Source organism: Plectropomus leopardus, chromosome 8 (assembly GCF_008729295.1).
Source record: "Plectropomus leopardus isolate mb chromosome 8, YSFRI_Pleo_2.0, whole genome shotgun sequence".
Taxonomy (NCBI): Eukaryota; Metazoa; Chordata; class Actinopteri; order Perciformes; family Serranidae; genus Plectropomus; species Plectropomus leopardus.
Window position 1 is genome coordinate 2,090,701 of NC_056470.1, and position 27,476 is coordinate 2,118,176.

Here is a 27,476-nt window from a genome sequence, read left to right on the forward strand (position 1 = left end):
CATTAGGTGAGTACGTGGTGGGAGCGTGTTTTACTCAGCTCTCCGTAAAATAGTCAGATTTAAAGTCATTTTACAGAAATACTGGCCTCGATTTTAGTAAAGTAACACCGTTAATTTGTTAATTTACAGATCGCAACCATGGGCCGCCGACCAGCCCGGTGGTAAGTTGTGTTCTTCATGATTTGAGATCAGGGCCGGTTTAGTCTCTGAGAGGAAAATGGCAGCGGCTCCGGCTCGCACCATGTGCACCGCACTGACATTCACACAAGCCTGGCCGACAAACACAGACAGTTGTTTCAGTGTAATATTCAAAAACACGTGTCCAGTAACGTTACTTAGCATTTATTGCTGTTAGTTTTTGTCTCCATCGCTAATTCCAGAAGTTATTTGACAGTTAAAAAGCGCTAACGTTAGCATGTTGAAAGCCGCTTGAGCTAATGTCAGCTAGCATGAGGCTAGCGCGCTAACGTCCAACCCAAACTCAGCCACTTGTAGGGTTTCCTATTAAATAAAAGTTTCACATTCTACCTGTATTCTTAAAGCTATTTATGGCATTTTCAGTTTGGGTTGTAATAGAGTCAGCAGAGTAGTATGACAGTGTAAAGTGGTTGACTGTTAGAAGCTCAGCAGTCGTCGTAGAAAGCAGAGAATGTGATTTATTTCGGTGTTAGGTGGTTTCTGAATTTCCTTTTAGGATTTCTGTTGGTGGCAGAGACCGCTTTCAAGAAGTGTCGCGACCAGTTTCCTCACAGTAAATACGAAAGAGCTTATATACGATTACTTTATTGCAATGTTGACTTTATGCGTCCTTTGCATCTTGATAGTAGCTTTATTTCCGCAGTGCAGCGCATTTATTTAGGGATGGGACAATTAATATTTATTTCTTCTTGTCAGCAATTTCTATATATAACTATATTAATAGAGCTTAAGCACTGACCCAAAACATGTCTTTAAAAACCCACCCACACTGTTACACTGGCTGACATTTTCCTTCATTATCATGAACACAAAGTATTTCATTGATGTAGTATAACACGGTTGTTGTCCCTGTCTCCATCACCTAAAACATGGTAGACACCTTTGCACTATTTCCATCTTGGGTGACATATAGTCTGATTTTTCATAATCATCATAAATAATGACAAAATGTGTACATATTTGTATTTTTCCATATTATTACAGTTTTTCGTGCATGCAATTTCCTGCTGTGCAATGTTTTACCACTTAACTGTGCAATAAAACTTGTAGGACATATTTGTATACTTCTACAGTACATATACTACACACCATGTGTGTATTTTAGTTATTCTGTGCAACAATCAATCATGAACTTAAGCCCATTTTTAAGTAAAATGCAGTTATAGTTTAGATAGATTTCATATTATATTTTTATTATCTACTATACTTTGGTAATCTTTTGTCTTATGTCTGACTCTTGAGCTGCTGTAACATGTGAATTTTGCTGTGTGGGTATAATAGTATCCCAATCCCACACATGATGTGCTGCTGAAAATACTGACTTCAGAAACAAATGTGTATTAATCCACTGCTGAAAATATTCCCAGTGTCAGTAGTTTTTTCCTGTTTTTGAGTAATGTTTACTGAAACCTATAGTGGACAGCTGTTTCAGGTAATTAATGAAAACAACATGACAGGACAGGGTCATTAGCACTTTGAAAAGATTTATCCGTAACTATGGAAGTGTCAGAGCAACAGCAAAAGTCAATGTTTGGGTAAATCATTTCATGTCACACTGTCTCCACAGTTACCGTTACTGCAAGAACAAGCCCTACCCCAAGTCCCGCTTCTGCAGGGGTGTGCCTGGTAAGCTGCTTCAATATCAATATTGTTGATCAACACCGTTGTTGTTGTAAAGATGTACGGAGTCAGGTTCAGCTGTCAGTGCCACAGCCTGTGGAGTTACCAAAGTAGCGGTGAGTTTTGATGTCTGTTTGCTGGGTCTTAGATTCAGGCTACAGTGCCATTTGCCAAAGTCTGTTGATAACCCTGCAGCTTATTAAGCCGACCAGTTGCGCTCTGGTGTGCTTCTGGTGTGCAAAGGCTGCAGACAGTGACTCTTTGGTTGTGTATGTCCTCAGCTGGGAGGTGCTGAGTGCTTTAAGGGACCACTGAGACATAATACTCTTTCCATAGATTGGTGACAATCTATGGAAAGAGGACAACCCCTCTTTGTGATGCTAGTCCCACTAGTTTGAATGTCTGACGCGTAGATATTTGAGAGGTAAGAGATCTGATTATGTGCATGTGGTTTGACGATTTCAAAGCTGTCACTCATAATTTTTTCCTTTTTCTAGATCCCAAGATCAGGATCTTCGACCTCGGCAGGAAGAAGGCAAAGGTAGACGAGTTCCCACTGTGTGGCCACATGGTCTCTGATGAGTACGAGCAGCTGTCTTCTGAAGGTGAGTCAAGGAGTCATGACAAAACTCACAGGTGTACGTGTGACCTACAGCCTGTTATTGGGGGGGTTTACTCTCTGTTTGGGAACAATTCGGACACTTTCAGTCCTAAATTTAACAAAAACATCCTCCCACTGCTGTGCAGATCCATGTTACATATTCATATGAGACTAGATGGAGAATACAATTTATAAAAAGCTACACACAAGCTCTGGTGCTCGCAGTACTATGTGTGGAAATGGCAGAGGCTAGATTTTAAGTGCACTCGTGGTTTACACATTAATTTGTCTGCTGCTGCGTGTGTCGTCAAGCTTGCATTTGCGCGATTTAAGGTGGATGCACTGAGAGCAGACTGGTGCTGGTGATCAGAGCAGAGTGTCTGTTTGCTTCCCAGCCACCATCTGGAAGCAGGAAAGCTTAACAACATGTTGAGGCCAGAAGAACAGCCATAGTTAGTGTTCACTTAAGTTTGTGATTTGTGACAATACTGCAACTGACTGCAGACCAGTGTGACATTTTGTATGGATACATTATGTCATTAATTCATATTTATTTTCCAGAAATGACAGTTTACGCCAGAATTTAAATTAATAAACAAAAATCAAGGGCAAACACCTTCTGGTTAGTCAGTATGTTCTTGTCTTACTGAATTGTCATTGGTCAGTCGCTTGTGCTACATAAAAGGGGAAAAGCACTTCTTAATACATCATTTTCTGAGGCAGACGGGACTTGTGCGGACCTGATATAATTTATTTTTGAGTGATATTATGTGTAACCCCTGGATTCCACAGGGCACAGCTGCTGATAGAGCCTCTGGAGCTGATCGCTGCCACTCTAGACAGTGCTCTGTATCCTCATCCTGTGGTAGAGCAACACATATGAAGAAAAAGCGGACTAAATCAACTCCTTCTACATGCCAACAAAATGAAGCAGACAAAAAACTGCCTCTTAAACTTCCCGGAATAACCATGTGGAAGACTTTACAAAAATGCATTGCAGTTTGAATGCGAATAGCAGCTCTAGGTGGAAACAGAATTACCATTTCAGATATATTTTACTCATGAAATAATTTGTCCCACCCCCCGTGTAGCTCTGGAGGCCGCTCGTATCTGTGCTAACAAGTACATGGTGAAGACCTGCGGTAAGGATGGCTTCCACATCCGCATGCGTCTGCATCCCTTCCACGTCATCCGCATCAACAAAATGTTATCCTGCGCTGGAGCTGATAGGTGAGAATCTGCCGCCTGTGAGTAAATGGCTGCTTTAGGTTCTGACAGAGAGAGACGGAGAGGTTAATGAGATGTCCACAAAAAGGATGTGATGAATTGTAAATTTAGAATTGTTGTCCAAATCAATATTTTTATACTTATTTTGCCAAAAGGGATTTTTCCAAACTGTTGGACTGGGCTGTTAAAATGACTGTAATCTTAAAGAAGATTGACAAAAGATTTTTATACATGTTTTTAAATTATCGTGTGCAGTTCACCATCATATTTGCTCTGGTCTCCATCTCCTGTTCTTCAGGCTCCAGACTGGAATGCGAGGTGCTTTTGGTAAACCCCAGGGCACCGTGGCCCGTGTGCACATTGGCCAGGTGATCATGTCCGTGCGCACAAAAGCCCAGAACAAGGAGCACGTGGTTGAGGCTCTGCGCAGAGCCAAGTTCAAGTTCCCCGGGCGCCAGAAGGTAAACAAGCATGTCACCCTCGTCAGTACTGAAACCCTGCACAGGGAAAACATGAGCAGAGTTACCATGCATTCAGGGATGTCCTGATCTTCAGCTCAGAGTGACAGTCCTTTGCATTTTGCCATCATCTATGGTGCATGGTGTTTCACCGCCGTGCTTGGAGGAGAGATGGACAATGGCAGAGACAGTCGCACTCACCAGGCCACTGCAACAAAACCCCCATGAGCAAAAAGCAAATAGGAATGATCTGTGTAAACTGCTCAAAAGATGTACAGACGACCAAAATAATAGGGTGTTGATAGATCCTTAAAGTCTTGAAATGTCTTATTCAGTATTATTGTCTTAAAAGTCTTAAAAGTTTAAAAAGTCTTAAATTTGAATTTGTGAGGCTTAATTGCCAGTAAGCTTTTTATCTAATTTCAGTTATCCACCTTTCAGTGTCTTGTCAAAATGAATCAAACTCTTCAGTGTGAAAGTCCACATTTCTGATGTTACAAATCTTTAAACCTACCACTGAACCGTTTATTAGGCAGGTTTCCATTAACCTTCAAATTGCGCAAAATTGAAATTGCAAAGATAAAATGTGGTGTGTGTGGTGGCTGCAATAGAAATAAAGAAATAAAGCTGCTAATGTTTGAACATCCATCATCGTGCTTCCTGAAATGTTATTGCCAGAGGAGAAGTCGCAGAACATCACTCAGTGGAAACACAGTCATCTCACATTTGTTTTATTGACATTTCAAAAATATTGCTTAAGTTTTGCGCTTATCTGTAATGGAAACCTGCCAAGTGATGAGGCAAAAAAGTTTAGTGTTGATATTATACTTTGAAAAATTAAGGAACAGCTTCAGTGCAGGGATTTTTTATTTCTTGATGCCTTGCAGAGCTACTAAATTTCAGTAACAATAATAAGATGCTCTATCAAATGACACTTGATGGGACTTCCGCACATGCAGCTTATTAAGCCGACCAGTTGCGCTCTGGTGTGCTTCTGGTGTGCAAAGGCTGCAGACAGTGACTCTTTGGTTGTGTATGTCCTCAGCTGGGAGGTGCTGAGTGCTTTAAGGGACCACTGAGACAAAATGCCTCTCAGGGGCCTCTTATAGGCTTTTACCCTGTTAGGTTAATTCAGCCATTTAAAGTTTTCTTTTAACACTTAGTCATACTTTTTGGACTGTAATTATTATTTTTAATCTGAATTTTTTTTGGTCCTCTCCTTCAGATCCATATTTCCAAGAAGTATGGCTTCACCAAGTTCAACGCCTGCGACTTTGATGAAATGATGGCTGAGAAGAGGCTGATTCCTGATGGCTGTGGGGTGAAGTATATCCCCAGCAGAGGCCCTCTGACCCGCTGGAAGGCCCTGCACGCCAACTAGAACTGCTGCAGATTTCTGTATTCAGACATCCAATAAAAGTGGGTTTGATTAAAAAAGTGATTGTGGTGATGGCTCTGATTTATTTCACAGGATTCATGCATTAGGCAGTAATTTCTCAACTCAGTCTGTGGTATGAGTAGTACTGTTTATTTTGCCCAAATATGCTGAATCCACATTTGCCTTTAGGGCTTTATAATACATACAGTATGCAACACCCTCTCTCTGTAGTTTAAATGGTTGGAATTTATGTGAACGGATGACTTAAAGCTGCAACTTGTGCGACTGTTCTTTTTACTGCCGGTGGTAGAGTACACTTTAAAGTGTTCATCTCAAATAAAACAAAATTACATGAAATCTGATGAACTTAAGTCTTTGACACCTGAGCAAATTGGCTTGATTTCCTCCAAATACATGGGAAGAAGGCAACAAGCCATTTAACAAGAAAAAGACAAAAAAATAGGAAAAAAAGGATTGTTATAAGTTTTTTTTTTTGTTTTGGCTCTCTCTCAGAGCCAAAAAAAAAAACAAAACAGAGAAGGAAGTCTTAAACTTGTATATGACAAATGTATATGATACATATACAGTATATTTTCTTCAGCAAGATAATCTCCATAAATTAACTCAGGATTTTTGAAGTTTGGCTGCATTTGCTAACATGAACTACGCTATGGTCGCACGACTAAACATGGACACTTTGAGGCTGTAAAGCCGTGTTCAGTTTGATGTATTCTGTTGTCTCAGCCACTTGTAAGCAGCCGCCTTTTTTAACCCTTTGAAAACTGGGAATATTGGTCGAGTTTCTTTCAAAAACAGACGATGAAGGCAATGAGCAACTTAAGAAGGAATGGCCCAGAAATTAGAAAGAAAATCATAAAAAATACAAGAAAAATTTCCTGACAATTAGCAAAAAAAGAAAAACAAATCAAAAAACAACATAAAAGTAAATAAAAAAGACTACCATACTATACTATGTCATAGAGTTGAATGCTACATAAAAATAAAAATACTGAAGTTGCCCACAAGTACCTCAAATGTGTACTTTAATTTGTACTTGAGAGTAAATGTACTTTGTTAAATTCCACCGCTGATTAACCTGAATTTTGTGCCTAATATTTAATAAGAGAAGATCAAATATGACACAAAAAAAAAAACAAAAACAGGACAGCTGTTGTTGAAGGAGTTTATTTAGCGTCAGCAGTTTTCATGGAGATACAGAGATGATTTGCACTGGTGTTTTAATGTGAAAATGTGAAACCCAAATATGATTCATTTGTAAATATTGAAAGCAATCATTTTCCACCTGTTCTGGCAGTGTTGCTTCTCTCTGGTTCGATGGATGGGGTCTGCAGGCATCTAGTGAAAGAGTTCTTCAACTTTTATCACTTCCATCACTGAAAAAAAATGACAGAAAGACAAAAGCACAAGACTAAACACCAAAACAGACAGAGGATTATCAAGCAGTTTAACTGCTGCTTATAACCAAAGCTGCAAACGGTCTGATTTTTTGCAAAAAAATCATCATTTGCTATGAAAGAAAGTTACCTGTGTAACTCTTAAAAGGTTTTTGGCTGCTGATGTTTGAAGTGTTTCTGTTTAACTGAGTTACAGTAATATTTTTAGTCTGAAGAGAGTTGAACCATAGCTTCATTGCTCTGTAGGTCATACTGGACCCTGTCATAGGCCAGGCATGTCCAAAATCCTGCCTGGACTTTCCAAGTAAACTAAGTAGTCAGCCACACAATACTGTACTACCAGGCAAAATCATTTGTGTCAACATTCTCCCAGAATTCGATTCAAAGTTGATTCCTGTGCGTGTGTTTGCCATTGTCTTCTTGTTTCTTTTTATTCATCGCTCTGTAGGAGTACGCCTTAATGCACAGGTCTGTGTTGTTCTATTGTGTGTCATTGCAAAGTTACACCACCAACTACCAGCCTGACATGCATACTGCGGCGTTTGTGGTCGTTTTTGCAGATCCGTGTGTATGGGGATGGTTTTCACAATGTTATCATATGAATGCTGATTTTTTTTAAATGCAAAGGAAAGACTTTTCTTTTTTAAGTAGGGCTGTTCTCGTATAAACATGGCCTCAGTTTTAAGAACTCACCTCCTCCTCCTCACTTCTTGTCCTTGTCACCACGAGTTACTGAGGCTCCTCCAGCACTGAGTCCTCCTGAGATAATTCCTCCAGCATTAACTCCTCCTGTGTTGGCACCTCCTTGGGCTTTCCCATTCCCACCAGAGAGAAGACTCCGCAACCCAGTCTCTACCATTTTACCTGCAGAACAAACCAGTGGAAAAAGTGACGGGAACTGCAGCAAAAAGCCCGATCCCGCTGTGCGTCTGTCAGAAAATCAAAGATTTCAAGTGTGTGTGTGTGTGTGTGTGTGTGTGTGTGTGTGTGTGTGCGCCCCCTCATGATATAAAACCTTCCCAACATAAGCATGAAAGTAGCTAAGGACTTTTATTTGACTGAATGAGAGGCATTTACTCCATAAATTGATGCATAAAATGCACAAATTGGTGTGAAAAAAATGCATCTGAATGTTGCAAATTACATGTTTGATGCTCAAAATTTTTCCTTATTTTTTTATGTGGCGATTCTTTTTTAGTCAGCCTACCTGCAGTGAAACACCATACACTATAAATGAAAACGCAGTATGATACTGTTTTTTTACATTATTTACTGAAGTTATGAGGACTCCTTTCATTTCAGCTCTGTCAGAGAGTGTCATGTTTTGCCTTTTGCATTGTTTTGCTCTGAGGAGAGACAAACAGCAGTGCTAAGTTTACTACAACCTCACTCACCACTCGCCACTGCAGGTAGGTGAGCTCCATGAACAAAAAACAACTCTGCTTATTTATTAATAAAGCACAATCCGCTCAAAAGATGTGCATATGGCAAAAATAAACACTCAACAGAATACAGATCATTAAGATTACTGAGACACAGGCTTGTCATTTTATACTTTATTTTGTAAAATAAAAAAATAAGTATTAATAAAAGGCTAATAAAAAACCATCATAGAGCAGCTTGGGTACAAGTATTTTTTAAAAACAACTTAAGTAACCCTATTTAAAGTGTGCACTAAGCAGCTGTATGATATCACTCTCATCGAATCGGGGGCAAAAAAAAATGTAATCGGGACATCCCTAATTTTCTTCTAGTGATACTCACCTGCTGCCTTCGCAATGTCGGTGCCACCTGCCAAACTTTTAATTAAATTCTTGGCTGCTGCTGTGTTGAGTGTGTTTTCAGTGTTGTTGCATGTAGCCAAGTGTCTGTCCATGGTCTTGCACTGTTTAGGAATCAGGTGTTGCTGCAGGGGTTGGTTCCTTAGTTGGTCTTCAAAAGAATTTTAAAAATAGAAATACTGCCACATGGTTGTATGCCTCCGTGCAACACTAAAGTTGCACTTACAGTTTACATCCATGTCTGTGAAAACATGGATGCTTCGTACACATCTTCTCCCCTGGCGACACAGCACTTTCATGTCCAGTGTCTTCACTTGCAAAATTATCTGAGACCAGCCACTCGGACATCTGATGCAACAATTGGTTTGCACAACTAAAGAATATCTGCACAAACTGTTGGAAACTATCTTACGGAGGATCATCTGCATGCTCGTCATCATCACCAGGGTCTTCAAGTGACTGCAGTTAATTTCATGTTACCAACTTGAAACGGCACCTGCTCACCTTTAATGGTGTCTGGCACTTCAGAGAAGGATTCCCTTCACAGATTAATTGTGGTTTACACTGTGTCAGGCCCTGTGCTAGGCAAATTTTAGGCTAGCAAAGGAATGACCTGCCCTACTGATTGGCTTGCACTCATTGCCTATTTCATTTGGGGGGTTAGGGTTCAGTTGCTTCATAACACACCAATCATTTTCAATGGGGGACAGGTCTGGACTGAAGGTAGCCCAGTCTAGTACCCAAACTCTTTTACTAAAAAAGCCACTGCAACACGTGTAGAATGTGGCTCACTGTCTCGCTGGAATAAGTAGGGATGTCCCTGAAAGAGCTTTGTCTGGATGGCAGCATATGTTGCTCCAAAACCTGTATGTACCTTTCAGCATTCATGGTGCCTTCACAGATATTCAAGTTACCCATGTTGCCATGCCAACAGCTGTGAACTGTGATGTAATAAACATGATGTAATATCCTTTTTTTAAACTTTTTATTTTCCATTTTCACAAAAGGGAACATTCGCTGGCATAGGACTTTAAATGAAATCGTAATAGGTGTAATACCCTTTATACAATCATGTTGGTTTTTAATGCAGTGCTTCCTAAGGGGTCAAAGGTCGTGTCCATTCCAGGCTGGCTTTCAGCCTTGCCCCTTACATGAAGAGATTTCATTGGATTCTCTGAATCTTGTGATGATATTATGGATTATACAACAGTTAGTTCCGACCAAGCAATTTGATTTGTCGAGAGGCATTCCATGAGTGCTGATATAGGAGTACAGCATCACTGGGGCTGTTAACTTTTAACTCTGCATGTATCACCAATACACACGCTGTCTGATACGGGACTCGAGGTGACGGAGATCACGGCAGCGAGTGGACACACACTGCAGCGACGAACTGTCTGATCAAACTAACTCATCTGAATCTCACAGGCTGCCAAAGTGACTGTTAACAGACTCTGATTTCACTGAAAACACAGAGATAAGTCTTCATGATACTAAACATCTGCTCCGTGCATAACATGAAGACCAAGCTAACACAGATTAGCAAGCAACGTGCAGGACAATGCTTATCTGTTGCTAGGCAACAGCTGTCACTTCAAGCGGTTGCGGAACTATTTGTGCTGGTGGAGCCAAAAAAATCATCACTAATCATTAAAAAACCAAATCATAATCTTTTGTCGCTTGTTACTATTAACAAATAAAACATACTTGTAGAACTGTTGTATAAAAGCAATATCACACTTGAGGTTGTGTGTTGTGCTGTATATCATTACGGCTGTGATTCGGTCGTAGGCACAAGGCCTCAGGCACAACACATGACCTTGAGTTTGATATTGCTTAATTGTAGATGCTGAAAACCCTAAACTGCTTGTAATTGTGTGTTGAGAAACTTTGTTCTGGAACTGCTGGACTGTTTGCCCACACAGTTTATCACTAAGTGACCATTCATCCATGTGAACAACTGAGCTTTTTGAGGATGCCCCTTTCAAACCCAGTCGCGATACTTTAATCTGTTACCAGTTAACCTGTTTACCAGTGGACTGTTCCAAACAGGTGCTTTTAAACATTTCACAACTTTTCTGGTGTTTTGTTACTCCTGTCTCAAGTTTTTTGGAACGTGTTGCAGGTATTAAATTCAGAATGAGTGTATAAATTACAAAAAAAAAAAGTTTAACAGTTTGAACACTAAATAACTTGATTATTGTATTAAGTTGAATATAGGTCAACAAAGATTAGCTAATTATTGCATGCTGTTTTATTCACATTTTACACATTTTACATTTTTTGGAATTGAGGTTGTATATAAGGGTGGCATGGTGGTGCAGAGGTTAGTAATGTAGCCTCGCAACAAGAGGGTACTGGGTTTGACGCCACCCACTAGAGGGGACCCTTCCATGTGGAGCTTGCATGTTCAACCTGTGTCTGCATTGCTTTTCTGCAGGTCTCCAGCATGCAGGTTAGCTTATTGGTGATGTGGATGTCAGCGTGAATGGTTGTCTGTCTCCATGTGTCAGTCCTGTGATAGTCTGGCACTCTGTCCGGGGTTTACCCACCCTCTCACCCAGTGTCAGCTGGAATAGGCTCCAATTTCATTGTAATATCTATATTTGGTAAAAGAAGATCAAATACTACAAAAAACAGGACAGCTGTTGTTGAAGCAGTTTAATTAACATCAGCAGCCTTCACCAAAATACAGGGATGATTTGCACTGGCGTTTAACCCATGTAAGTAACACGAGTTTCATATAAATATTCTTAACATTATCATATTCAAAAACTCTGAGTATGTGACCAGTAGGGTCATGTTTTCTGTGAATGCAACAATGTAAAACTCAACTGCAAATCATTTGTAAATCTTGAAAGCAATTATTTTCCACCAGTTTTGGCAGAGTTGTTTCTCTTTGATTCGATAAATGGGGTCTGCAGGCTGTCCAGTTTAAAAGTTTTTCAACAACTTTCATCACTCCCATCACTGCAAAAATGACAGAAATACAAAGACATGAGAATGTTAAAAATTCAAACCAAAAAACACCCAACTGGACTGAGGACCCTTTAGAGCAGTTTAACAGCTTATAACCAAAGCTGCAAACTCTTCTGACCTTTGGCAAAAATCAGCATTTGTAATGAAAAAAAGAAGATACCTGGGTGACTCTTTGAAGGGTTTCAGTGGCTGATGTTTGAAGTATTGCTGTTAAGCTGGGCAACAGTGATATTTCTTTGTCCATAGAGAGCTAACTTTAGCGTCGTTGCTCAGTCGGTCACACTGGACCCTGTCATATTAGAAATCTTTGGTTAAAAAATACCTGCAGTAGAAATTCTTTAAATTCTTGGATTGTTACAACATATGCCCCAAGTATGAACTGGTTTCCAAATAAAGAACTTCTCCACTTTTACAAAGAACGCTCTCTAGCTGCATTGTTAGGATGCCACACTGACTGACAAAACTGTACTTAACAGCATCATCCTGAGCTCTTACAAATTGTGGAGTGCCCTTTTCTGTAACACTTCAGATATTGGTAGAAAAAGTTACAAAAAATACTCTCTGAATTGGGAAGAAATGGAAATAGAAAGAAGTGGGGAAATTTGCAGTATTCCAGCAGCAAAGGGAACAGTACGTACAAGAAGCATCATCTAAGAAAATAATAATTGAGATAAGATAAATAAGAAAATAAGTAAACATTTAGATATATTTACTTAATTCTGTTATTGCAACTTCAAAATGACAAGTTCAATAAATCTTTCTAAACTTTAGCAACCTCAATAAACCAAGCATGCTGTGGCGTATTTTGTATTTTGCTGGTTGCATAGTTAATCATACTTCTAAATTCTTAAAAATGTTAACAAAAAGAGACATTGGCACCACTGGCAAAATCCAAACAAGGTAAATTTCACTTGTCATTTTTAAGTTACAGCAACTTCACAAAATTAAGTAAATACAGCTACGTTTTAAGTCAACTTAAGACTTTGATGTAAGTAAACATAAATTAAGATTTATAGTCATATTTATTTTTATTTTTCAAGGCAGTCAGTTTCTGTGATTATAGACAGATTTTACAGAGAAATAAAGTGACACTATGAATGGCTGAATTTATAGTCAGTCAGTCACTCTGAAGGACTCACCTCTTTCTATTCCTCATTTTTGCTCTCAGCACACTCAACTGAGTCTTGTGTTTGATCTTCATCTTTCTTTTCAGCACTGTCATCTGAGACTTCTTTATGATCTTCATCTTTCTTTTCAGCACCATCTTCTGAGACTTCTTGCTCTTCATCCTTCTTTTCACCACTATCTTCGGAGACTTCTTTTTGCTCTTCATCTTTCTTTTCTTCACTCTCTACCGAGTCTTCTTTTTTGTCATCCTCCTCCTTTTCGCCATCAGCGACTGAGTCTTCTTTTTGATCATCATCTTTCTTTTCGCCATCAGCAGCTGGGGCGACTTCTTCAGCATTCTGTCCTTCCTTGGTGTCTCCTGCTATGGCTTGCTCACCTTCCTCACCCAGAATACTCTTTAGCTCGCTCTCCACCATTTCACCTGCAGACAAAAAAAGCTGTTAAATTTGCAAATACTGGTGACTGCAGCAATAGCCTGAGCCCTCCACATGCATGTCTGAAAATCTTTTATAAGCAAAGGTGTTGATTTTGGGGGGCCCACAAGGGACATGCCCCCCTCAATCTCTAGAACTTGTGCATTTGTCTCAAAATTTTGCTCAAAATTTTTAACAAAATCACACGGGCCATTAACAATAACTTCTGTATCTTTAGAACTCAAACATGAGCTAATCTCTGCAATATTTTCCAAATGACACTCACCTGCTGCTTTTGCAAGGTCGATTTCACCTGTCAAACATTTGAGCAAATCCATGGCTGCTGCTGTATTGAGTGTTCTCTGTGGCGGATGGATGGAGGAGGTTGGCTCTTATAGAAGCAGGTGCTGCCAGGTGACACCTCTATGGGCTTGCCCTGTTGAGGAATCAGGTATTGCTGCAGGGACTGTTGCAGGGTTGACCTGTCTTACAGCTCTGCAGGGGTCGTGCAGGGTTGGCCTGTCTCACAGGCCTTCAAAAGTTTAAGTGTTAAGTGTGTAAGTGTCAAAGTTACTTATTTTGCCTCCTCCCTTAAAAATAATTTTCCAAAAAGGGTTGCGTTATTCGGCACAACGCTCATTTTCATTCAAGTGCACATAAAGGCACTTTGACAATGTTGGGATTCAAAGTGGAATTGATAGGATTATTAATTCATAAATCATTCAGTACTAACTCACTTAGGATCTCCCAGTTCATGGCATGGATTTCCAGACCTGGAGTTCCAGACCTGACACAGGTCATTTTCTTTGTGCGATTAATTACGTCATTGTCACTGTCTGTGTCAGCAATAGGCTCATAAGGGGCCTGAATGAGAGACTTTAACACAAGAAGCAAGTCTGAGCTCTGTGCCCGTAAGGTAAAGCTGGCACACAAACAACAGGCCCCCTTCAGAAACTGACACAATGGCAGGCCATCAGTACCCCATGGAATGCTGACATGGCTCAGCTATAAACTCTCATCGTACTGGCTGCCTTGCCTTGGTCTAACAAAGACTGCAGTAATGAGGCCCGAACACCAGTCCAAAAAGATTCTCCACCTTGGGGAGTAATAACTTTGAGTAAGTGGAGCTCTAGCGTTGCTCAATGTTTTGCGGATAGTCTTGTGAAACTGTTGAGGGACAAACTCAGTAAAGGCCTGACCCACAAGCATAAAGCAGTTGGGTGCCAAATCTGCCCATCTATCTGTGACAGGAGGTCACCCTGTACCAGCTGAATCAGGTCTGGAAGCCATGGCTGTCATGGCCACCATGGAGCACCCAGGAGAACTTTGTAATGACCCCCCTTGACTCTTCAGAGGACTTGAGGTATCAGAGCAAGAAGTATAGGACAAGCCTGTCTGTCACTCTTGTGACAAAAAATCTAGGCCCAAGCCCTAGGGTCATTGGGAGAGGCCCTGTCCTGAAAGAATGTTGGCCGCCCTGTTTGCTCCAATCAGAATGTGGACTGCCCTCAGAGAGGTTAGTCAAGTCATGCCAGTAGCTCCCTTGATAACTGAAGGCAGCATAGTGACTTTGTTCAAACCTGGTAACATGGTACAACACAGAGGTGCTGTGTGTTCTCACCAGCGCATGCTTGTGATGTAAAAATAGCAACAAATCCCTGAAAGTGATTGAGAGTGAATATATAGTGTGGGCACATTTATATGTTCTGATGACCAAAGGGTTCCCACATGCCCCTCACTTTCCTGCCCTCCCAGATGGCTCCCCATCCTGTCACTCTGTACCTTTACATGCACAGTTAGGAGCTACTTTTTTTTTTTTAGCTCATTTAGCCCATTTAATTAGACTACTGCCCTTGTCCCAGTACAAAAGCACCGGAGGAGAAACGGTTTATTAAGGTATGTCTGACTCCACCATGGTAGGTGGAAATATGCCCCATTTCATTTAGTTGCTTTTGGACCTTCTTCCAGCTGACCTATTATGAGGGACAGTAAATCTTGTTGTATGGCATTCACTAATTCATGTCACATACCAAACAAATTAGCAAAGGACAAATGGGTTGCATGTTGAACGATAAAAAGTGGATAACTTTTTGGTGCTGTATATTTCGTATGTACTTTACTCTCTACTTTTTACTTCTGTCTTGTTACGTTTTCTTTCCTTCTTCTTCTTTTGTTTTTCTCGGCTTTCTTCTATGAATTTATGCTATTCTACTTGCAGGTCAAAGTGTGGTGCATGGGGTGGAGCATGGGCAGGATGCCTTGGCCAGTTCAGGTCTGGTTCAGGCATATACATGAAGGAGTAAATTGACCCCCAACTGCATTATTAAGGTGTGTTAGTCCGACTTTGAGAAATACCATTCAGAATGATTTCAGTTGGACTGACATGTTTACAAGTATTTTAAAAGTTCAGTTTTAGTCGGACTAACAGAATAATTCGACTTTTTCTAACATCATGTAAATGTACTGATGCATTTGTTGTGATAACTGACCTTCTGTGAGGAAGGTTCCCCAATGTGTGTATTTTTTAAACAATTGGCCTTCTGAGCAACGGGTCTTTGTATTTTAGAATAACAGCTCTGGGACAAAATGGGCTTTCAGTCCAATTGGACATTTTTTGAACATTGAGATGCTCAAATGTGTGTTCAGCAACTGGAATGGGATACAGAAGAGTGGGCTTGATTAGCTGGGTTGGTTTTCACGTTTAAGTGGCTTGTTTGGCAAGTTTTAATTAAAGCAGGTATGTCTGTTTTTAGACAAAGCCAGTAAAAATGTTGTAAAACTGGATCATAGGTTTTTCTTACCTCTAAATGAACTGCACCCTGAGCAGTCTAAAGTATAGTGAGTCTTAACATAGAGGGTAAGAAAAGTGGAAATATTTCAGTCTCTACAGATATGGAACCCGCTTTCTCACCATCTTAAAGAAAATAACCACAGGCTGACACTCTCCACATCATCACCTGGGAGAACCTGACTCTGCAGACCTCGAGATGTGGGGTTATATCTTTGCTTCTTCACCAGGTCACTTCAGGACACAGGCAAGCGATAAGCAGGCATAGGAAATACAGGCTGTTTTTTTTATTTGGAGTGTGAAGACAGGAACCGTGGCGTGGCTCAAAGCATGTGTGGCTGCACAAGAGTAAAACACCACAGAAGGGGTTTTTAGAGATTTAGAGCCTTCCACTTGGGAAGTTGGTGTGTCCACTTGTACAAGAGAAGAAAGAGAGAATGAGAGGAAATGTGGACAGATAACATGGTTAATACATACAAGTCAAGAATAAGTATAAACTTAGATGTTGATCTTCAGATGATGAGGGAGCTCTGACATCAAATCATTACGTCAACACTTCAGGTATAAATTTAACAGTGTAACTCTTCAGAAAACTGCTTGCAACTTGGCGCTGCGATGGACAATCAGTATCATGCCAATTTGCATCTAAAATTTGGTAACTTTGCACCTCATTTTCTGTTTGTTGTGAAATTATTGAGGCTTACAGCCCAATTTTCCCATTTTGTATCAAACATTTTATTTAATCTAAAAAAAAGTTATTTTATGTATGTAATGTAATTTAGTTGGATCAAATAAAGCTGCTAATGTTTTGAACATTCATCGCCATGCTTCTTGGAATATTTTCGTAAGAGAAGTCGCAAAACATCATGAGAGAAGTTGCAGAATGTCATCCAATGGACACCCAGTCATCTTGCGATTGTGTTTAATCAGCATTTCAAAAAATATGTCATAAGTTTTGAGCAAATCTGTAGTGGAAACCTGCCTTGAGATAAATCAAAGAGACCACCTGATGAAACTAGCTGAACCTTATGGAAATGGCCAGAAATAAAAATGAAATAGCTTGAAGAAAACAGCAAGAAAACATGTTCGGAGTTCACAAAAGGCATGGGACACTCCCCAAACATAGGGATGAATGTACTCTGTTCAGATGAGACTAAAATTTTGGCCACTTTTTAGTACAATCTTTGTGCACAACAATAACACACATTGTTTAACCACACCGGAAAGCCCTCAGGATTACAAGAAAAGCTGATTATTAGAGAATGTCACCTGGGAGGATTTTTGAGACCAGTGATGAGGTGAGGTGAGAGAGGGGAGCCTGTTCAATGGAAATATTTGAAACCATGTGATGTTTTTCCTACAAACTCACCCAATTGCATGCATTCTATTAGTTTGTTTGTTTTTCCTCTCTGAGCTTTGCCACCTGTAGCAAAAGTTTCCCTCAGATGGTTTCTGACTGTTTCTGCAGAAATTCTTTAGTTGTGCAAATGTGTTGTTGCATCAGCTATCCTGGTGGCTGCTCTCAGACCATCTTGCGGGTAAATATAAGATATGGAGATCCTGGGCTGCTGTGGCTACCCAGCCAGAAATTTTGGTTCTAAATACATTCTTACAATGTTACAATGCAAGTTCCTGTAATGTTTTCAGCGGCACGTTTTCCTTTAATTCCTAGAATGTTCTTTCTAAAAGTAGGGTAATGTTCTACAAAAAAAGCCTAAAATGTTTGGTTTGAACCTCCTTAAATGTTTTTTGATAATATTGCTAAAACTTTCCAGCCATAACTTTGTGGTTCAAAAAAACGTTGTGAGAATGTTACAACACAGATATGTTCCAGTAATGTTATCAGCGCCAAGTTACATCTCAACATCGCCAAACATCCTCAGAATGTTGCAGTTGAAACTTTACATCTGAGTTAGCATTTAACCTTAAAGGAACATTATTGTCTATTGTCTATTATCTATTGTAATATGACATGCTATTGTTACCATTATTGCTGTGAATCTCTCCCCCTCTATCCCTGTCTCTTCCCCCCTCTCTTCCCCTCTCTCTTTCTCTTTCTTTTTTGTAATCTACTGTAATTTACTTGTTATTTACATCATATTGCACATCTGTCCGTCCTGGAAGAGGGTTCACTCCTCAGCTGCTCTTCCTTAGGCTTCTTCCATTTTTTTCCCCAGATTACAGGGTTTCTTTTTTTTAGTTTTTCCTTAGGTGATGTGAGGGTCTAAGGACAGAAGGATGTTGTATGCTGTAAAGCCCGCTGAGGCAAACTGTGTTTTGTGATAATGGACTTTATGAATAAAGCTGTATTGAACTGAAATTGAACTATTTAAACTGATAAACATTCTTAAAATGTTCTTTAAACATTAGATTAAAAATGTTTTGTTCAAAATATTATGTTGTGGGAACATACCTGCTAGCTGAGTGGTGGCCTACCAAGCTAAACCATCAAAAATCAGCAAGAACTGGTTCAGGACCATCTAAGACCTTATTACACCAGCTAAAACCAACTGAAACCAGCTACCAGCATAAGCTGGTTTATAGCTGTTTCTATCAGCAACGTTAGTAGTAGCAGTGGTAGTAGTAATAATTGTAGTAGTAGAAGTAGTAATAGTAGTTGTTTTGGTAGCAGTAATATTACTGACACAAATAGGAGCTCTGGAGGTCTGACCTGCTCATCAGAAGCACCTGTGTGTCTGTCTGAAAGTGATGAGTCATGGTCAGATCTGATAAAATACAGAGAATTACTGCTTGAAAAACACATCTTACCTGGGGAAGGTCAAACACACACGATAGTAGAGACTCCAGTCAGCGTGTTTTTTTACAACATACTTTTAAACTCTTTTTATGCTGGGTTCACACCAGATGCAGAGGCAGTGCATGAGTGTCACCAAACCTGTTGTTTTGGGGGGTTTTCGGCACCCTTGTTAACAAGTTAGTGGAGCTGCTCTGCCTGCATGAACAGCGTTTTTCAGGTGTGTCTCAGCTCCTTATCAGACAAGGCACATCTAGAGAAACAGTGGCTTGCCAATTTTCTTTGCATGAAAACAGACTGTTTTTGCAGAAACAGACATTGAAAATAATGTTTTGATAATAACATTGAATCTATACAACAGAATAAAGTTGGCTATTTTATTTTTAACAGCTGTTGAAAACTTAATATTGAAATTCAAATAGCACTGAAATATTTGACTTTGAAAACCTTATAAATCTTATAAATTTTAGATCTGAATTCACGTCTTTTGTTAAAATAGTGTTTCAGTTAATGGTTAAACATATGAAAAGTCGGTCAAAGTGTTTGAATGTTACAGTTTTCATCATGGAAGTGAGTTGAGTCTCTTTCAGTGAGTTTCTGAGAGTCTTTACTCCTGTCAGGATGCTAGTTCTCAGCAAAAATCGTGTGCACGTGCGTCTGGACAGTCAAATTTCACTTCTGTGATATAAATTTTATTTAATTAACTTGCAAAACACCTGAGATCACGTCCATATAGAGCTAGTGTAGAAACGTAGCCTGCACATCTGACTGCGTTCTCACTCAGTGTCAGATAGAGGTTTGCTGTCTTATGAACAGCCAGACCTTATTGTGGGTTTTTGTTTTTGCAAATATTAGAGCAATATCGCTAACTACAAACTGTAACATAGAATATTTCCTGTTTTTATCTCAGAGTTGCCGACATCTAACTATTAAGTTTCGTCTCTTTTACTTTGCTCCAGAACGCTTACAAATATGCATCAAAATTCAGTTTCAGTGTAATTTGGCAGATGCAATAATTATTAAGTTTTACGATCACTGAGCATTATGATTCACTGCAACTGTGTGTATTTATTTTTATTTTTATTTTTGGAGTTTGTTAAGTTTTTGCGGCCATCACACAGCAGCTGGATCGATATGTGCGTCTCCACATTGACAGAAGCGCTGTGCGCATTTTACGCACGTGGCGCAGCGCCGGTAACTTCATCAGTTAGACCTATTTACATTGACAGCAGGATCAATGAGAATCAACGGTAAGTGACCCTCAGAGATTTCTACATATCGACCTGTTTTGCTCCTAAACACACAGAGTCCTGGTTTATTTAGTAAAAACGTCTGGAGCTGTCTTCAGGATGAGTCCAACTCCAGCACAGCAGTCGGGACATTTTTAATATAATTAACAGTCAGCAGTCATCACGCCAATGGCTAAATGTTGTGGTTATAATGTCATGCATTATTCAGCATTTAACCTTACAGGAACATTATTTTGAACTTTGAACATTAGATTAAAATGTTATCTTTAAATCGTAATTGCAAATTATTGGTCAATGTTGTGGAAACGTTCCCTGCTAGATGGGATTGTGTTGTGTGATCAAACTGCACATTGGTGTCCCTTTATTGTGACAATCTCAAGGCACACCTGTGTACTAATGATGCTGTTCAATCAGAGACAGAGCTCACAGAACAGATTTTAAAGCAATTTGTGGCCCAAAGTCTATATATTTTTATTAAGTGCATAAAAAACGTCTCAGATCACTGACATAAACATGTGAAACATGGAAGCAAAAACCAAAGTGTTGCGTTTTGTGCCTTTGTTTTGAGTGCCTGTTATGTGAATGTTACATGTACCTTCCAACCTACTTGTCTTGTTGCCTAGGCTGACTGTTACCTGAGCCTGTCTGTAATCTGTTTATACAACATTTCATGATTTATTTAACCTTCACAAAAACCTCCTGAGATTAAACATCTCTAAAGAGTTTCGCGACCAATGCAAAAGCAGCAAAAATTACAGATACATGGACCAAGTACAAAATCAAAATTCACAACTCCAAAGCAACAATATGAAATGCAAAATAAAGTTACCACAAGAAAGAACTTTGACTTTATATGTAATACAATATTAGCAACATGTTGCCATTTATTTTTAAGATGAATGATGATGATTCTTTGAAGGTGATGATAAACCGCGGATCACCTGCATAGACGGCAGTTTTCCTGTGCTGCATTCAGATGTCTTTCACAAGCTTTTAAACCTCTGAAACCTGAAAAAAATGTTTGTTTGTTTGTTTAATAAGTAGCTAAATGAACCAGCAGATGGCGCACGAAAACTGCATTATTGCTGTGGAGGCCTCAGTCACCTTGCAGACAAGCCAAATAATCTGTTTTTTTGTCATATTGTTGTGTGTAGCCCATGTTTGACTTCTCTTTTATGGGTCTTCTTGAGAGAAATCTCTTAGAGCACACGAAACAACTTTTCAACATTTAAACTTTTATTTTAAAACATGTAAAAAATAATGAACTAAAAAATAATGAAAATAAAATATAAAACACATTGTTTCAAAGTATTTACAAAATCTTGATGACCTATCAATTAATTGTATCAATGAATAAAAAGCCCCAATGCTGGAATATGAATGGACATTACAATAGGGGGTACAAAATACACCACGGTTTTATTCGTGAGCAGGCAGAACACCTGTATGTGAAGAGGAGAATATCATACGCAACCTTCAGTGAGCTCGTCATAAACTCACTGTGGAGCACCATACAGTCTCCAAACACTTATATGAATTTTATAAACATTTTTGCGTTACAAGTCCCCTTAGAGACAATGGGACAGGTGAATTTGGACTCCGGTAACCATAGTGAGCCAAAAAACACTGCGTCAAGTTTGCTTTCACGCTATCAGGTGTCAGGATGTTTTACTTTCAAAATAAAAGCATCACTGAAATCCGTGTGCCCGTTTACAGCAAACCTGTGGCAGTATTTATTTTATTTTGAAGTGAAATGCCGGAAATGGAGATGTGATACGGCTGCTATTGACAACTCCTCCGCCTCTATCGTTGTCTTAACGAAAGAAACTTCAAAGTAGCTCGACAAGTTGTTTTTCGAGAGTAAAGAACAAGAACGTTACTCCTGGCGGGATTATGTTGAGTTAAGCGTTTCTCTTCCGCCGTGACCGGGTGATACAGCGAGTTTGGGCCCGTCCCGTTTGGGCTAGTTGGGAGTTACACCAAGCTGTACAATGCATATGCTAGCGTCAAACGGATCCATAATGGACTTGGACTCGGACTCGGTGAAAATTAAGGCACACTACTGTGGGTAAGTAACGTTAGCTTGTCGTAGGGAGTAAGGAGACGGTAGCCGACTGATGAATTAATGATGACAGGGGGGGAACACCTGTGGAGGGGACACTGCCACTGCTGGTATGTGGGGTCCTGAGATCAAGCTAGGTCAGACACAGTGACACTGCACTCTGCTCAACTCATATATATCAAACTCAACCAGGTATGACCAAAATAATGACAAAAAAGTCACTGTCATCATGATTTCAAGAGTGTTCCCACCCTGACAAAATTATGGAGTTGGCCTCTTTTCAGTTATATGTGTAATTCTATATTAGCATTAGTGGCAATTTATTACTGTGGGTGTTGTGTCCTGGTGTCTCTTAACTCTTTGAAACAGGGGTCGACAGAATTTCGACCGATTATTGGGGCCGATATTTGGCATTTTGCCAACGATCAGAATCAGAATCCAGTTTTATTGCCAAGTACATTTACACATACAAGGAATTTGACTTGGCGTTTTGTTACAAAACAATTAACATAGAGGAAGAATAAAAATAGTAACTTTAAGTAGAATACAAAATAAGATAAAGATATAAAAGCAATATAAAATTATAAAATGAAAAACACTATAAAGAACACAAAATGTATGTACAAAAGGTGCAATGGAGGAATTGTACAGTTGTGCAAAAGTTAAAAGGGCAGTGCATCAGCGATTTGTTTTAATGATTGCAGATTCAATTATTTTTTTCAAAAAGTGCAAAGAAAGTGTCAGCATGGGAGGGACTTTTACTTTGTAAAACCTCAGGGAGATATTTTTATTTTTAATTTTTATTTTTTTAATTTCACTTGACTTTATAAAAAACCTTGCACCATACAGGAACTTGCTGTATTTGATGTTGAAAGTTTCAGTTTCGATTAAACATTTGCTAAAAGACTTTAGACAAAGTTTTGTGTTAGAGTTTGTTATATTCTAAATTATAAATATTGATTGAAAGATTTTCATTTTTATTGTAAATGCATATTGGTTCCAAATATCAGTTATCTGTCTCAATAATTAGAAATAATTGGTATTGGTGTTGACTCTTAAAAAACAATATTGGATGACCCCTACTTTGTAACCTGAGCTTAATTTCTTCCAAAGACATGGGAAGAGAGTGACAAGCAACAAAAAAAGAAATAACCCAGAAATTAGTCAAAAATACAAGAAAATTACTTGAAAATTAGTAAGTAAATGAATAAATAAATAACAAAAGGAAATTTCTCGTCATTTCTCATCAAGCTGCTCACTGCTTTTTCCCCATGTTTTTTAAAGAAATCGAACCAATTTTCTAATGTTAATTCAGGTGTTGAAGGGTTAAATTTTGGTCTGGGCCCTATACTGATAAATGTTATTTACCCTTTAAAACCTAGCTCGACATCTTCTTGCTGCGTTCAGACATTCAGACACCTCTCACAAGTTATTTAACTGTTTGAAACCTGAGCAAATATGTTTCTTTCAAAAACAAAGGGGGAAAAAGACACTGACCTCTTTGGCAAGAAATGTCCCACAAAAATTAGCAAAAGATGACAAAGTAAATGATCTGAAAATAATGGACCCATGCTGGAGTAACAGAGTCCACCGAATACTGAGCCTGGCATACACTGCCATCTGATGATTAGGAGATCAGAAAAGGTTAAACAGACTGAAATATTGAGGCCTGAATGAAAAGCCACCTTGTTCAGTTGTTGATTAATCCACTTCGCATGCTTGAAGGATCTCATAGCTCAACATAACATCGTGATAAGTTGTGTTCTGCTCTTTAATATTTAGGGGAGCGAAGATTTTTCAATTGGCAGAGAGAAATAGTTTCGAAGTGGACGCTCTGTACATTGACAGTGTTATTCAGGTTGATAATAATTAGCGTGTATAGAGGCTAATGGTCAGGACACAGTGTTGTTGGAGCTGAACCTGGGAGATTCCTTTATAGGACAGATTTCTTATTGTACTGCTTCTCAGGTTGATGTTCACTGATGTAGAATTTAATCCAAACTCTGAATTGGGTCAATAGTGCTTTTCAGCTCTCAGCTTGGTAATACCCTCAAGATGTATTTTTAGAGGGGCATGTGTGTGTGTATACAGGGGCTGGGAGGTAATGTGGCCCCATTAAACTCCGGCTAATCCCTTCAGTTTTTATACAACCCAAAAACACAAAACTCTCTTGAATGTTGTGGTATGTTAAATATGCATTCAATCTCTTTTCACAATGTCAGACTTAACATTATAGTTATTTGTTCAACCCAGACCTTTAAAGGACTGTAGTTCCATATAGTGAGCAGTCAGGGCAGGTCTACTGGTGCAGCTTCAAGACTTCTTATCTATTCTTGGTAATGAAAAAATATTACGAACTCCTACTCTTCACCTTTTCAAGTATTTTTATAATCCTGAGCTTTGGGCCAATACCAAATCATTTCTTTTTCAAAGTGTTTCTTTAGAAATACATACTTTTGTTTTCCTTTGTTATCTTTTTTCTTTTGACAAAAGCAGCCAAACTTCTCAAATGTCAATTGTTGTCTAAACTCCGGGAGCCATACAAGAACTTTTTAGCTTTAATAAAATACAGTGCAACATGTTGGTTTAAATCACAAAGTATTTGATCTAATTAAAAAACAACAACAACAAAAAAACCCCAATGAGGTTATAAATTTGAACAGTAGTTACTGCATTTTTGATACCATGTGCTATGGACACATTTCAGAGGATACCAAAAAGGTATTGATATTTAGTACTGAGAAAAAGAGGAATTCTTTGGTTGAGGGGGCTGGAAGTTGCGATTGATATCTTCTGAGGGGATATTTATTATATTGAACAGATAAGTTTAAACTGACTTTCACATGCATTTTATATTTCCTCTTTTTCAAAATAAATAAATAATTAATTAAAAAAAATATATTTTTTCATATCAGGGTGAAAATAAAAGTTCATCTTTTTACAAACACAGCTCAGTGAGCTTCCACTTACACAGAGTGAACTGAACAATGGAAAGAAATTCCAACAGCTGCTGATCATCAGCCAACGTAAAGATAAAAGAATGATAAACGCATTACGTAGCACTTCAGTGTTTCCACACTACAAGGTATTTTTAAAATCTTTTCCCCTGTATTTTTCCAATTAGATTTGTGTTACTGAAAAGGGACTTTCAAACACTTTATTAATATTCAAAATAACAGACAACAATGCAGATTCGCAGGGACAGCCAAATTAGCTCCCCTTATTTTTGTTTCTGTTTAATAATCAATTTAAAACAGAAGGTTTTGTCTTGCTGGAGCATACTCTCATTTCATGAAGTTCATTAGTTTCACAGAGGATACATTCAAGAGTTATAAATCTGTAGTCTTTATACGGTTGTGTTGTCATGAACATTGTTTTATTGATACATGTCAATTCTTAATATTTGAAACCAGGGAGATCAGTTGTGGTTAATGTTTCTTGGCCAACACGCATTCATTTGTAAACAACTAGTATTTTTTTCAGAGGAAAAAGTGCAATACAAGCGGCCTTTCTTGTCCAGTGATCCATAGAGTCACTGAGCTTTAGCGCTGCATGTCAAAGAACTATCCACTTAGAGGTGGTGAAACTGTTATGTTTTGGGATGTAAATGTTTCTACTTTTATTTCATTTCTTTTGGCTGACAGACAGCTGGACAGCCATGTAACATGTGAAAACATGACCATTACCCAATGTCCGGTCTACACTTGATATCACAGCACAAGTATGAAAGGGGGGGTGAGAGAGAGGGTGTGACATGAAGCAAAGGACTGAGGCTGGATTTGAACCTGCAGCCATGGCCTCTATACATGGGGTGCCTGCTCTATCCACTGAGCCACCAGGCGACCGCAAATTGCATTCTTGCGAAAACAGTGCGCCTACCCTCAAGTCTTCCCCTTTAGGCTGCCCTGGTGAAAAAGTGGCTTCATTTTGAGCTGCATAACCCTTTTAGCATTTTTAACTATGTTAGCACCATTGGCTGTGCTAAAACTGCTAACAGTGATAAAGGAGTCAACAATGCTAAAGGGGTTTTACAACCGCAAGGTTTTTAAAGCCACACTTTTGGATCAGGATGGTGTTACTCGTGGTAATTGCAGCACCGCTACCAGACATGGTTGTTGCGCAGTTAAGTAAACAAAAGAGAAGCAATGTCAATCTATAGACCTCCACGTGACCCAATCATATAAATTCTTAGTGCTTAACCAGTTAACGGTTACCAGTTAACCAATGACATCCCTATTTGAGATGGCCTTAGTACTAATTTTCTGCAGCATCAATACACTGTTTACAGCTGCGCTTTTTCTCTCTCTTTTTTGAAATGCTTTCCGTAGTAATGTAGCTCTTTTATGCTAATAACCAAGGAAAGAAAAGTTGTTGTCATCATATTGCAGCCTTATTATATTTGTCTGTTATATTTATCTTTAATAATAATACAATTTAAAAAAGCAAAACAAACTAACAAAAAAAAAACAATGCCTTTGGTGGTATCCCCACGGTATCAAAATGGTGTTGAATATCGGTATTTTTCAAGGTATTGTGTTGAGTTTAGAAGTTCCAAGTTCATGACAACACTGATAAGCCTAAATATACAAATGATGTGTTGATACATGACGTTTCGGTGTGAGCTTATTGCCGCAGTCTATCAGGTCTCAGAGCTTATTCTGACCATCCATACTGACATAAATATTTCAAAATATTCCTTTTAGTCTAACTAATAATCAGTCCTCTGGGGCAGTGTTATCATTTCACACAGTCACAGATTAGTAGGTTAGTAGATAAATATCAGCAACAACTGCAACAGAGCTGTTTGCCCTGTTGGGAGCAGACTAATGGCTGGCTTTGTTTCATGCACATAGATGTCTTCGGCCACAAATTCTGTTGGTTAAAGACTGCCATTAAGTTTGATGGAGTTTCCCGGAATGAGGAATTCAAAAAGTGGAATTTGTTGCAGTAGGTAGAAACCCAGTGACACAGTGTGCGTTACCATGGAATCAACACACAGTGATCCTTGTGCAGTATATGAGTGAGATGTGACAGGAAACCTTTGATTAGAGGGATCAAAGGTCAACATGTTGATCTCGTACATGACCAATCCCTTAGTGTGCCGAGCACTCTTGAGTTTATGCACTCAGCAAACAGTGCAATGGTCATGTACAGTTGGAGTGGTTGCTTGCTACATGTGCATTTGGCCTCCACGTATTTGATTTTTTAAAAACCCAGAGAGTAGAAAGCATTGTCCTAAGTATGCCTAAAATAGCATTATTAAGATTTAGGTTAGTGTAGAAGAAATTAAATATCATGAAATATAACAAACACAGTAAGACACTTTCAAGGGATAAAATGTAAATATGCAATATTACTAACCATACCCATATAGACATCATATTTGTGTCAGAGTCAGAGTTAAGACAACCAGATTTGATTTA

General features: G+C 39.0%; 2 protein-coding genes and 2 non-coding genes across 4 annotated transcripts in view; all 4 read left to right on the forward strand.

The window, feature by feature from the left end:
- The first annotated feature begins 18 nt into the window (after positions 1 to 18).
- rpl10 (ribosomal protein L10) lies at positions 19 to 5,545 on the forward strand. Its single transcript, XM_042492291.1, has 6 exons — positions 19 to 161; positions 1,766 to 1,824; positions 2,316 to 2,423; positions 3,511 to 3,649; positions 3,945 to 4,107; positions 5,330 to 5,545. Exons 1-6 carry the CDS (start codon positions 139 to 141, stop codon positions 5,483 to 5,485), a joined length of 648 nt encoding a protein of 215 aa, XP_042348225.1. The 5' UTR covers positions 19 to 138; the 3' UTR covers positions 5,486 to 5,545.
- Positions 2,008 to 2,140, forward strand: LOC121947594. The gene has a single exon (XR_006106086.1). It is a non-coding gene; the product is annotated as a small nucleolar RNA SNORA70 (small nucleolar RNA).
- Positions 5,058 to 5,190, forward strand: LOC121947595. The gene has a single exon (XR_006106087.1). It is a non-coding gene; the product is annotated as a small nucleolar RNA SNORA70 (small nucleolar RNA).
- A 16,330-nt stretch (positions 5,546 to 21,875) lies between the features above and the next one.
- Positions 21,876 to 27,476, forward strand: part of prkcz (protein kinase C, zeta) — a 166,327-nt gene continuing 160,726 nt past the window's right edge. The window contains exon 1 of the mRNA XM_042491932.1: positions 21,876 to 22,059. Within this exon, the coding sequence (XP_042347866.1) occupies positions 21,983 to 22,059 (77 nt within the window). The 5' untranslated portion in view covers positions 21,876 to 21,982. The remainder of the gene's footprint in view (positions 22,060 to 27,476) is intronic.

Coding starts and splice junctions, on each gene's coding strand:
- rpl10 (XM_042492291.1), top strand. CDS start 139: ATGGGCCGCCGACCAGCCCGGTG. Junction 162..1,765: donor GGCCGCCGACCAGCCCGGTG/GTAAGTTGTGTT, acceptor CTGTCTCCACAG/TTACCGTTACTGCAAGAACA. Junction 2,424..3,510: donor CGAGCAGCTGTCTTCTGAAG/GTGAGTCAAGGA, acceptor CCCCCCGTGTAG/CTCTGGAGGCCGCTCGTATC.